Raw genomic sequence first — 13,474 nt, forward strand, 5'->3', positions numbered from 1 at the left:
AAGAGCTATAAACTAGTTCACTGAATGCAAGTAGACAGCCATATTTTAGATTAATGAAGAAAAACCACTAAGTTGTATCCTATTATAAATATTGTCATCAAAGTAATTGTATCAATTTTAATGGAATTTTGGCATTGTTTTAGGACAAAAAGTTGTTAATTTGGGGGTTCAAGAACACATAAAATATTTATTTCATTGAAAATAATGGCATATGCTTTCAACTTACAGGAATTTACCTAGAAGTTTTCTCAGGGTCAAATTAATCTCTTAAGGGATGAGACAATTTTTTTAAGAAAACTGGACCTTTGTCATGGTTTGAGATTTTTTTTTTGCCATTTGTGTTTTGATTTTATGGCATTTTTTTCTATTAAAGAAAAACTGTATTAATTCATTCAAGAAATATCAAGTATCTGCCAAATTCTTGATGCTGGAGATATATCAACAAAAAATAGTCCAAAATTTCTGCCCTCAGGGCTTACATTATACTGGTCAAACTTGAGATTTCTTTTTTTATATTTCAATCTTACATTTATCTAGATTTTGGTATAAAGTGACTCCTTTTTTTCCAGCGTAGGCTTTGGTTTACAACCTTGTGATAGCAAAGCTCCACTAATGCCCTGACATAAACTTTCTAGAAGACAATTTTGCAGTGAGTATCAAAAGTTCTTTTAAAAAAAGTTTTAAAAATATTCATGAAAATAGACTGAGAAATTTCACTCCTTAGAACTTAACTAAAAGAAATAATTAAGGATGTACACAAAGATTAGGATATTCATCATAGCATTACAATACTAGAAAACTGGAAACATTTCAACTGTCCAATAATATGTTACTGGCTGAACAGATTATGGTACTTCTACACAATATGAATCATACACAATCACTTAAAATCATGCTTTATAAATTATAAAATTATATGTAAAAGTGATATACCTTGTTTAAAAATATGAAAAGATATGAACAAGCTGATCCCATATACATTACGAGTATAGATAGCTATATTCCAAAATATCAATCACAGTTAACTCTAGATTATGAAATTGGGAGCAATCTTATCTCTTTTTGCTTCTCTGTTTTTCCATATTTTCTACTAAATTAGAAAATAACAATTGCAATAATGAGTCAATAGAGACTATGTTATGTACAAAACTCAAAAGGTGTTTAAAGGGCTTCAGTTTAATCTTTAAAACAAAGACTAAGGATTACAGAACAAGAGCCAAGGCGTATTTATAATTTGCTCTTTTCTCCAAATAAAGTATTGTGACAATTCTACAGAATTAGAACACTGCTCGAAAAGAAATACCATAGAACAATGCCCAATATTTCCAATTGTAAGGTGGCAATAGAAAATCAAAATAAAAATACATTTTGAGTTAATTACCTATCCAGGGCTTCTTTGAAGTACTTCCTCTGGACATCAAACTGAAAGACTGTACGTTCACAATCAGTTGAAGCATTATCACTACCCCCATGTTTCTTCAGGAAGGCGTCAAACCCATTCTCATCTGGATATTTCAAACTACCCATGAATACCACTAAGTGGAAAGAACACAAAGTCACAGAACACAAAGATACAGGCAATGTTTTTATTAACAAGGATGAAATTTCTCATATGCAGAAAAAAAAAAAAGAAAATATGCCAACACATGAACAATGGTTACGTCTGGATAATACTTTCTTCATTACATTTCTGTTTTTGTAATTTTCTATAATGTTCATATATTACTTTTATACTCAAAGCCTAGACATTTTATTTTTAATGAAAGAAATACATAATTTATTTGTGAAAAGGTTAAAATGTAAACACAGACATATAAGCAGATTAATTTCTACTATAAAATCTCATAAGATGAAAAGTTTACCCTCAAGTATTGAATAGCTTAGAAAACCAGAACACAAAAAAATGAGTAATTCAAGTATTCATAACTGTATGGCATTCACAAAGGTTTTACTTGGGTACATTCATAATTAAACTGAAGATTTTCTGTTTTGTTTTGATATTAATCATGCCTTTTTATCTTCTGTATTTCTGATGCTTTGACATCTTGAGGCCTTGCCAGTCCTGGAAGAGACTGCCCCTCCCAAGGCTATAGCCTAAATTCCTAGAGGTTAGCAATTTTCTCCTGATTTGTTGGGCTTCCTGTACCTGAATAATAAAACCTACATTTTAAAATAGTTTTCTAAGTGGTTTCACTCTAATCCTCAAAACTAGTGCACTCAAGGAGATTAAAATTAAGTCTTCCCCTATGACATCCACTAACATTTTTTCTTAGTTTTTCTCTTATTAAACAAATTATAATTCTACCAAACCACTTACTTATCTTTGAAATCATTTCACACAAATTTAGAGGGAAAAACACACCCGGGAATGATATTTTACAAAGATCTTACTGTGCTCCAAAAAGTGTGCCAGCCCGGGCAGGTCATCCGGATCAGCAAAACTCCCAACTCCAACACAAAGAGCCGCTGCAGACTGGAGTAAGTAGAACACATACAAATAAACAGTGAGTCAATCCTAAAGGAATAATATTATCATCTCATTTTACAGATTCACTTGGAGATGGACTTTTTCCAATAGAAAGTAACAAAATTCTTTCCCTGAGAATCAGGAGGAGCAGCAAAGTGAAACTCACCAGAACTGTGTCAGTTTCACCCTGCTGCTCCTCCTCTTGCCATCCTGCCAAATGCTGAACAGGTGCAGACCTAAGGAAAAAAGCAGAAACAGACAGAAAAAAGGGAAGCGGGACTGGCCAGCCCACCCAAGTATTATTTTGTGTCAGCATTTCAAAGTTCTGGACCAAGTTTGTTTCCTGATTTATCAGATTTCAGAAATCTTCAGAAGTAATATACCTGAGTAGATTCTGTCTAAAGATCTCTAAGCAATTAAAGGCTCTCTGTGTTCAGTAACTCAGTTACTAGATGGAAACTTCTCAATATGTTACTCAGAAAATCTTGTTTTTATTAAAACAGGGCATAAAATAACAAGTCAGGAAAACATCTAACAAAGAAAATAAATAAATGGTTAAGAAAGAAAATCTTTAACTATTAAAAAACTACAAAACTGAACTTTAAAGAGGCTTTTTAGTTCTTCACTTCTTATTGAAGATATATAGAATACTTATTGGTTGATATTCTCCCAATACCTTGGGAAAATCAGTTTCCAACAAAATAGATGGTCAGGAGGCATACCAAATTCTGCATTTAAAATGATCAGGGCATACCATTATATCATTATAAGTTAAAAGATACAAAAGGGGAGAGAAAAATAGTCAATTTGAATCCTTGAGGATAGAAAGTTGAATTATTAACTTTCCCAAATTTTACAAATGTCAATTTTAAAGGGCTAACAGATTTGATGACACAAGACTGTTTTGATAAATGGTTATCCTCTTAGAGGGCTTTTAAAAAATAGCATACACCTGGTATAAAGTCTAACCATGTGTCAGGGGAGAAAAAAAAAAAAAGTACATTTTTGGAAGAACCAAATAGTCTCACTTGATACCATAAATCCCATACTTAAGACTTAGGCACATAAACTCAGTTACAACATGAGGGAATATCCACTTCTTCAAGGCACAGTCTAACCTGTTCTGTGATGTTTAATAGATGCCTAACCTGCTTTCAGCTCCAACTACCCCATAAAGTTTTCTTGTCTCGACCAGCAGGGTTGAAGACATTTTTGTATAAGTTGACTTAAACCACAGTCTATCAGTCAGCTTTGACCACAGCAAAAACAGGCTCTGCGATTGCTAGAAAAGAAATTCATACTTGATAATTATCTACCCAAGAAATTCATACTTGAAAAATTCATACTTGAGAATTGACTTAAGAAAGGCCTAAACAAATCATAATTCAGCATATATCATACTTAAATTCCAATCTTGTTAATTTATCAAAGCTTTCAGATCAAGAACAATTTCCTTTTGAGAGGAAGAAAATAGGAATAAAAATGATAACTCAAAAGAGTAGTTAACTTCCTAATTAGGTAAAAGTTCTCCAAAAACCTCAAAATTTTTTCTTCCCACTATCCTTATAAATTTGCATATTTATCTTGAGCACATTTCACATTTTTCAAACAAAAAATCATAAAACCGCTGCAAACCCTATACTACTCTTAAGTCACCTCCTACCTAGACTACCTACGTTATTTCCCTTTTGTAGGCATTTATTCATTCAATGAATATAAATCATTTTCCCAGATCATGGGATCAAAGGAAAGCCTTTCACTCGTGTACCCACTGCATCTGAATCTAAACAATTCTATCTCTTCTTCAAATTGTATTAGGTTCCTCCATTCCTTTCTAATATCCAGAGAATTAGCTATCAATATCTTATGAGGGAATATATCATACTAAGTTCTCAGAAAAGAAAGGCAGCATCTAAGCCATTTTTTAAATGATCTCTAGAATGTGACCTTGCTGCTTCTAGACGAGGTAACATTTGGAGTTTGATGCACTTAAGCAAGATAAAAATGGGCACCCAAAATACTGGATGCACATCTTCATTTGTCAAAGAGGTTCACAATTTCTGTATAAGATATTTTATTACATCTTGACAATAAAATTGGCTGTCAAAACAATTCTTAATTTAATCCTAGAGTTTTGCTTATCAGTTGATAGAAGGTATAAAGAAGTCTAAAACACAGGAAAAGCTACAAATAGACAGACAGACATATAGAAAGAAACTTACAGACAAGGAATATTCAGTTATGAAGTTATAACACAGTAAGTTTTGGAGCTAAAATGGACTTTAAAATTTATGTAACCTAATTCTCTTGTTTTAGAAATGAGAAAAAAATGAGAAAATGAAAAGGCCTAAGATCATTCAGAAAGATAGTGACAGACTCAGAATTAGAATTCAGGTTTCCTGACTGTCAATGTTCTTTCCATTCTGACTTTTATCATTTCTTCCCTTCTATTATTCCTCTATTTGGAATTACAAGATCTATTTTAAATTAAAAGTGAACTTATTAATTCCCGATTTACTTACAAAGACTTTAGTATAGACTATCAAGTAGCATATATATATATATATATATTTTTTTTTTTTTTTTCCCCCAGTGTTTTTGTTCTCATCCCTAAAGCTTTCCAAGCTAAAACCACTTGACCTATCTTGCTCTCCCAAAACAGGCATCACTCGCAATCTGAATAGCAAGGGCAAATAGCTTCTTTAAACATGACTTAATCCCTCCAACACCTCAGTGAAAGAATTGCCACAATCTTCTTTAAAAAAAAAATAATTTTTTCCAGGAAGAGTATCTATCAAAGAATTTATTTAGGCCATATCTACTACTTAAATCTCACCTCTTCACACTTTGAGAGCTGACTTTATAGTATTATACATATGACCTTTAGATTTTAGTGTTAATAATCTGAACTTAATTCATTCTTTGAGGACTGTACCATGTTGAATGCCTTATCAATATTCAAGATACTAGCTTTAACAAACATTTGCTGATCAGTTCCACTATAATAGCTCCAGAATATTATCCTCCAATATAGGTACTTCCTACTGCAAAATGGAAGCATTCTTCAAAAAATATCCAGAGAGGAAAATTATCTCTATCAAGCCCTATTTATCTATTCACCTACTGTTATTATATGTTTCACTAACTAAGCTCAACTCCCCATTTCTATTTCATTTCTTCCAATTTACTTATTATTTATTCAGACCTTTGGTGCTTCCTCATAAAAAGAGATAAATCACATTCAATTACCAAGACAGAAATTACCCATATGAGGACTCTTAGAACCCTAGGCCCAGGTGAGGACTCTACACTAGGCTTGTTCTTTTCTTATGCTTTTTCCAGTCTCTCCAAGGATGATACTCTCACTTGCTCCTCTATACCAGACTAAGAATTATGCAGATCCTCACCTCCAGGCATTTGTTTTTAAAACATATAATGCAATCAAATACTACCAGTGATTACCTCTGAGAGTTATGGTTATGGGCAACTTTTATATTTTTGTTTTTCTTTATTTTCCATTAGCTTCTATAATAAGCATTTGTGACTTTTATAATTAGAGCAAAATATTTTTTAAATGTAATCTTTATACAGAATAAATATACCTTTACTAAGATCAAAAGATATATATTTCCTTTTGGCCATTAAGAGATAAAACATAAGTTTGGAACTTATCCCAAGGAATTTCCAAATTAGAAAAAGATATAACAGACATGATTCACACCTGTTTTTCAGTGGTTTTCTTTCTAGCTTCTGCCCTCTCTTCTAATTCTTCCAATTCATTATCCTCAGTATCAAGATCATCATCATCATGTTCATCATCATCATCATCAAACTCATCTTCATCATCAAAACCCTCTTCATCATCATCTTCTATTTCTGCTCCAGAATCTTCATCATCATCGTCGTCATCGTCGTCATCATCTTCTTCTTCTTCCTCCTCTTCTTCTTCCTCTTCATCATCTGTTGCATCACCCATTTTACCTTCCATATTACTTAGGTCTGAAATCAAAAGTGCCTGCAAGCCATTTCGTAATTTGATGTATCTAAAACAAAAAAAAAAGAAAAAAAAATCACAAAACATTTTAGTCAGCCATTCATTATACTACACCAACACAAGTGATCAGCTTAGCAGAATTATTTTAATAATCCAAGTACACACACACACACCCAACACTATTTTTAAACTAATGAAAACTGGTTGATTCTGAGGAGGAGAACCTCAAAAGCTTATCACTTTCCAAGTATCTACAGGGAAAGGATGAGAGAGACGCTTCCCTGTTTGTATTTTCTAAATACAGGGAATCTACCCTGTTTGTATTTTTAATTTTGAACTATGAAAATATATTTACCTATTCAAAAACTAAATTTTAGAAGTTAAACATAGACAACAAACCCACCACCCAGCCTCCCTTACTATTTTTTTTAGCTTATAAGTATTTAATAAACATTCTACCATACCAGAAGACCTACCCTAAAAGAAACATATCACTCAATATACAGAGCACTCATATCAGCTTAAATATTAAATCAAAATCTCATTATATTTAAACTCTGTTGATTCCCTTTGGTACAATGTGTTTGATATTTTATACCAGTCTCCAAAGATGCTTTTATGAACTAAGAAAATGGCTACATCTCTAAGAAAAGTAAATCCCACAGACTAGTAGCCCCGCTGTAAGCATGATTATCCTAATTAGTAAAACTGTTGTGCCAGTTTGATGACTGAGTACCTATGACAAACTTCTCACATTTATACTCATTCTTCAGTGTGTTAGTCAATAAACATTTACTTAGCAGCCTGAAGTGTATCAGATACATTAAGGGTAAAGAGAATAAAATCGCATTATTCATCCTCAGGCACTCACTGTCTAGTACAATACAATAAAGCCAGAACAATACAGAATGACAGAGGTAAACAGAATGTTAGAAAGAAGGAAGCAGTCAGGGAAGGCTTCTGAGATAAGGTACACTTAACCTGAGCACTGAAGATGGAAAAAAAAAAAAGTTTTCTAGCAGAAACTATGAAAAATAACATGCAACAAGAAAAGGAGCCTATGAGTCAAGATGGAAGACAAAACACATGGATTTCTCTCCTTCCCATATCAAAAATCACATTTAAAAAACAGGAAAAAAATGTTATGGTTGTTTTTCATTTTCGTTTTGTTTGAGAACAAAATCACAACAGACTTGAAAATGTTAGCATAGGAAACCATAAACAAGACGAAAAGACAACCTACAGAATGGAAGAAAATATCTGCAAATGATACAACCAACAAGGGGTTAATTTCCAAAGTGTACAAACAGCTCATATAACTCAATATCAAAAAACAAACAACACAATCAAAAAATGGTTAGAAGACCTAAATAGACATTTCTCCAAAGAAAACATACAGGTGGCCAACAGATACATGAAAAGATGCTCAATACCACTAATTATTAGAGAAATGCAAATCAAAACTACAATGAGGGACCAGAGGGCAGACAGCAGAAGCAAGAAAATACAATCCTGCAGCCTGTGGAACAAAAACCACATTCACAGAAAGACAGACAAGATGAAAAGGCAGAGGGCTATATACCAGATGAAGGAACAAGATAAAACCCCAGAAAAACAACTAAATGAAGTGGAGATAGGCAACCTTCCAGAAAAAGAATTCAGAATAACGATAGTGAAGATGACCCAGGACCTCAGAATAAGAATGGAGGCAAAGATCGAGAAGATGCAAGAAATGTTTAACAAAGACCTAGAAGAACTAAAGAACAAACAAACAGAGATGAACAATACAATAACTGAAATGAAAACTACACTAGAAGGAATCAATAGCAGAATAACTGAGGCAGAAGAACGGATAAGTGACCTGGAAGACAGAATGGTGGAATTCACTGCTGTGGAACAGAATAAAGAAAAAAGAATGAAAAGAAAAGAAGACAGCCTAAGAGACCTCTGGGACAACATTAAACGCAACAACATTCGCATTATAGGGGTCCCAGAGGAGAAGAGAGAGAGAAAGGACCCGAGAAAATATTTGAAGAGATTATAGTCGAAGACTTCCCTAACATGGGAAAGGAAATAGCCACCCAAGTCCAGGAAGCGCAGAGAGTCCCATACAGGATAAACCCAAGGAGAAACACGTCAAGACACATAGTAATCAAATTGACAAAAATTAAAGACAAAGAAAAATTATTGAAAGCAGCAAGGGAAAAACGACAAATAACATACAAGGGAACGCCCATAAGGTTAACAGCTGATTTCTCAGCAGAAACTCTACAAGCCAGAAGGGAGTGGCATATACTTAAAGTGATGAAAGGAAAGAACCTACAACCAAGATTACTCTACCCGGCAAGGATCTCATTTAGATTTGATGGAGAAATCAAAAGCTTTATAGACAAGCAAAAGCTAAAAGAATTCAGCACCACCAAACCAGCTCTACAACAAATGCTAAAGGAACTTCTCTAAGTGGGAAACACAAGAGAAGAAAAGGACCTACAAAAACAAACCCAAAACAATTAAGAAAATGGTCACAGGAACATACATATTGATAATTACCTTAAACGTGAATGGATTAAATGCTCCAACCAAAAGACACAGGCTTGCTGAATAGATACAAAAACAAGCCCCATATATATGCTGTCTACAAGAGACCCACTTCAGACCTAGGGACACATGCAGACTGAAAGTGAGGGGATGGAAAAAGATATTCCATGCAAATGGAAATCAAAAGAAAGCTGGAGTAGCTATACTCATATCAGATAAAATAGACTTTAAAATAAAGAATGTTGCAAGAGACAAGGAAGGACACTACATAATGATCAAGGGATCAATCCAAGAAGAAGATATAACAATTATAAATATATATGCACCCAACATAGGAGCACCTCAACACATAAGGCAACTGCTAACAGCTATAAAAGAGGAAATCGACAGTAACACAGTAACAGTGGGGGACTTTAACACCTCACTTACACCAATGGACAGAGCACCCAAACGGAAAATAAATAAGGAAACAGAAGCTTTAAATGACACAATAGACCAGATAGATTTAATTGATATTTATAGGACATTCCATCCAAAACCAGCAGATTACACTTTCTTCTCAAGTGCGCACGGAACATTCTCCAGGATAGATCACATCTTGGGTCACAAATCAAGCCTCAGTAAATTTAAGAAAACTGAAATCATATCAAGCATCTTTTCTGACCACAACGCTATGAGATTAGAAATGAATTACAGGGAAAAAAACGTAAAAAGCACAAACACATGGAGGCTAAACAATACATTACTAAATAACCAAGAGATCACTGAAGAAATCAAAGAGGAAATAAAAAAATACCTAGAGACAAATGACAATGAAAACACGACGACCCAAAACCTATGGGATGCAGCAAAAGCGGTTCTAAGAGGGAAGTTTATAGCTATACAAGCCTACCTAAAGAAACAAGAAAAATCTCAAATAAACAATCTAACCTTACACCTAAAGAAACTAGAGAAAGAAGAACAAACAAAACCCAAAGTTAGCAGAAGGAAAGAAATCATAAAGATCAGAGCAGAAATAAATGAAATAGAAACAAAGAAAACAATAGCAAAGATCAATAAAACTAAAAGTTGGTTCTTTGAGAAGATAAACAAAATTGATAAGCCATTAGCCAGACTCATCAAGAAAAAGAGGGAGAGGACTCAAATCAATAAAATTAGAAATGAAAAAGGAGAAGTTACAACAGACACCGCAGAAATACAAAGCATCCTAAGAGACTACTACAAGCAACTTTATGCCAATAAAATGGACAACCTGGAAGAAATGGACAAATTCTTAGAAAGGTATAACCTTCCAAGACTGAACCAGGAAGAAACAGAAAATATGAAAAGACCAATCACAAGTAATGAAATTGAAACTGTGATTAAAAATCTTCCAACAAACAAAAGTCCAGGACCAGATGGCTTCACAGGTGAATTCTATCAAACATTTAGAGAAGAGCTAACCCCCAGCCTTCTCAAACTCTTCCCAAAAATTGCAGAGGAAGGAACACTCCCAAACTCATTCTAGGAGGCCACCATCACCCTGATACCAAAACCAGACAAAGATACTACAAAAAAAGAAAATTACAGGCCAATATCACTAATGAATATAGATGCAAAAATCCTCAACAAAATACTAGCAAGCAGAATCCAACAACACATTAAAAGGATCATACACCACGATCAAGTGGCATTTATCCCAGGGATGCAAGGATTCTTCAATATACGCAAATCAATCAATGTGATACACCATATTAACAAATTGAAGAATAAAAACCATATGATCGGGCTTCCCTGGTGGCGCAGTGGTTGAGAATCTGCCTGCCAATGCAGGGGACACGGGTTCGAGCCCTGGTCTGGGAAGATCCCACATGCCACAGAGCAACTGGGCCCGTGAGCCACAATTACTGAGCCTGTGCGTCTGGAGCCTGCGCTCCGCAACAAGAGAGGCCGCGATGGTGAGAGGCCCACGCACCGCGATGAAGAGTGGTCCCCACTTGCCGCAACTAGAGAAAGCCCTCGCACAGAAACGAAGACTCAACACAGTCATAAATAAATAAATAAATAAATAAAAGAACGTGAATTTCTTTAAAAAAAAAAAAACCATATGATCATCTCAATAGATGCAGAAAAAGCTTTTGATAAAATTCAACACCCATTTATGATAAAAACTCTCCAGAAAGTGGGCATAGAGGGAACCTACCTCAACATAATAAAGGCCATATACAACAAACCCACAGCAAACATCATTCTCAATGGTGAAAAACTGAAAGCATTTCCTCTAAGATCAGGAACGAGACAAGGATGTCCACTCTCACCACTACTATTCAACATAGTTTTGGAAGTCCTAGCCACGGCAGAGAAGAAAAAGAAATAAAAGGAATACAAATTGGAAAAGAAGAAGTAAAACTGTCACTGTTTGCAGATGACATGATACTATACATAGAGAGTCCTAAAGATGCCACCAGAAAACTACTAGAGCTAATCAATGAATTTGGTAAAGTTGCAGGATACAAAATTAATGCACAGAAATCTCTTGCATTCCTATACACTAATGATGAAAAATCTGAAAGAGAAATTATGGAAACACTCCCATTTACCATTGCAACAAAAAGAATAAAATACCTAGGAATAAACCTACCTAGGGAGACAAAAGACCTGTATGCAGAAAACTATAAGACACTGATAAAAGAAATTAAAGATGATACCAGCAGATGGAGAGATATACCATGTTCTTGAATTGGAAGAATCAATATTGTGAATATGACTATACTACCCAAAGCAATCTACAGATTCAATGCAATCCCTATCAAATTACCAATGGCATTTTTTACGGAACTAGAAGAAATCATCTTAAAATTTGTATGGAGACACAAAAGACCCCGAATAGCCAAAGCAGTCTTGAGGGAAAAAGACGGAGCTGGAGGAATCAGACTCCCTAACTTCAGACTATACTACAAAGCTACAGTCATCAAGACAATATGGTACTGGCACAAAAACAGAAACATAGATCAATGGAACAAAATAGAAAGCCCAGAGATAAACCCACGCACCTATGGTCAACTAATCTATGACAAAGGAGGCAAAGATATACCATGGAAAAAAGACAGTCTCTTCAATAAGTGGTGCTGGGAAAACTGGACAGCTACATGTAAAAGAATGAAATTAGAATACTCCCTAACACCATACACAAAAATAAACTCAAAATGGATTCGAGACCTAAATGTAAGACCGGACACTATAAAACTCTTAGAGGAAAGCATAGGAAGAACACTTTTTGACATAAATCACAGCAAGATCTTTTTTGATCCACCTCTCAGAGTAATGTAAATAAAAACAAACATAAACAAATGTTTATGATCATTAGATCAATGGGATCTAATGAAACTTCAAAGCTTTTGCACAGCAAAGGAAACCATAAACAAGACGAAAAGACAACCCTCAGAATGGGAGAAAATATTTGCAAACGAATCAATGGACAAAGGATTAATCTTCAAAATATATAAACAGCTCATGCAGCTCAATATTAAAGAAACAAATAACCCAATCCAAAAATGAGCAGAAGACCTAAATTGACATTTCTCCAAAGAAGACATACAGATGGCCAAGAAGCACATGAAAAGATGCTGAACATCACTAATTATTAGGGAAATGCAAATCAAAACTACAATGAGGTATCACTTCACACCAGTTAGAATGGGCATCATCAGAAAATCTACAAACAACAAATGCTGGAGAGGGTGTGGAGAAAAGGGAACCCTCTTGCACTGTTGGTGGCAATGTAAATTGATACAGCCACTATGGAGAACAACATGGAGGTTCCTTAAAAAACTAAAAATAGAATTACCATATGATTCAGCAATCCCACTACTGGGCATATACCCAGAGAAAACCGTAATTCAAAAAGACACGTGCACCCCAATGTTCATTGCATCACTATTTACAATAGCCAGGTCATGGAAGCAACCTAAATGCCCATCGACAGATGAATGGATAAAGAAGTTGTGGTACATATATACAATGGAATATTACTCAGCCAGAAAAAGGAACGAAATTGAGTCATTTGTTGAGACATGGATGGATCTAGAGACTGTCATACAGAGTGAAGTTAAGTCAGAAAGAGAAAAACAAATATCGTATATTAACGCATGTATGTGGAACCTAGAAAAATGGTACAGATGAACTGGTTTGCAGGGCAGAAGTTGAGACACAGATGTAGAGAACAAACGTATGGACACCAAGGGGGGAAAACCGCAGTGGGGTGGGGATGGTGGTGTGCTGAATTGGGCGATTGGGATTGACATGTATACACTGATGTGTATAAAATTGATGACTGATTAAAAAAAAAAAAGTGAAAAAAAAAAAAAACTACAATGAGGTACCATCTCACACCAGTCAGAATGGCCATCATCAAAAAGTCTACAAATAATAAATGCTAGAGAAGGTGTGGAGAAAAAGGAACCCTCCTACATTGTTGGTGGGAATGTAAATTGGTG

General features: G+C 34.6%; 1 protein-coding gene across 3 annotated transcripts in view; it reads right to left on the minus strand.

Moving 5' to 3' along the window:
• Window positions 1-13,474, minus strand: part of NRDC (nardilysin convertase) — a 95,921-nt gene that overhangs the window by 61,071 nt on the left and 21,376 nt on the right. For 2 of the 3 annotated variants that reach the window (XM_036831992.1, XM_036832002.1), the window contains exons 2-6: window positions 6,189-6,510; window positions 3,616-3,749; window positions 2,634-2,703; window positions 2,392-2,473; window positions 1,382-1,535 (exon numbers count right to left, since the gene is read on the minus strand). In XM_036831992.1, the coding sequence (XP_036687887.1) occupies window positions 1,382-1,535; window positions 2,392-2,473; window positions 2,634-2,703; window positions 3,616-3,749; window positions 6,189-6,510 (762 nt within the window). The remainder of the gene's footprint in view (window positions 1-1,381; window positions 1,536-2,391; window positions 2,474-2,633; window positions 2,704-3,615; window positions 3,750-6,188; window positions 6,511-13,474) is intronic. The other variant, XM_036832008.1, reaches the window with a different exon arrangement.

Source organism: Balaenoptera musculus, chromosome 1 (genome assembly GCF_009873245.2).
Source record: "Balaenoptera musculus isolate JJ_BM4_2016_0621 chromosome 1, mBalMus1.pri.v3, whole genome shotgun sequence".
Lineage (NCBI taxonomy): Eukaryota > Metazoa > Chordata > Mammalia > Artiodactyla > Balaenopteridae > Balaenoptera > Balaenoptera musculus.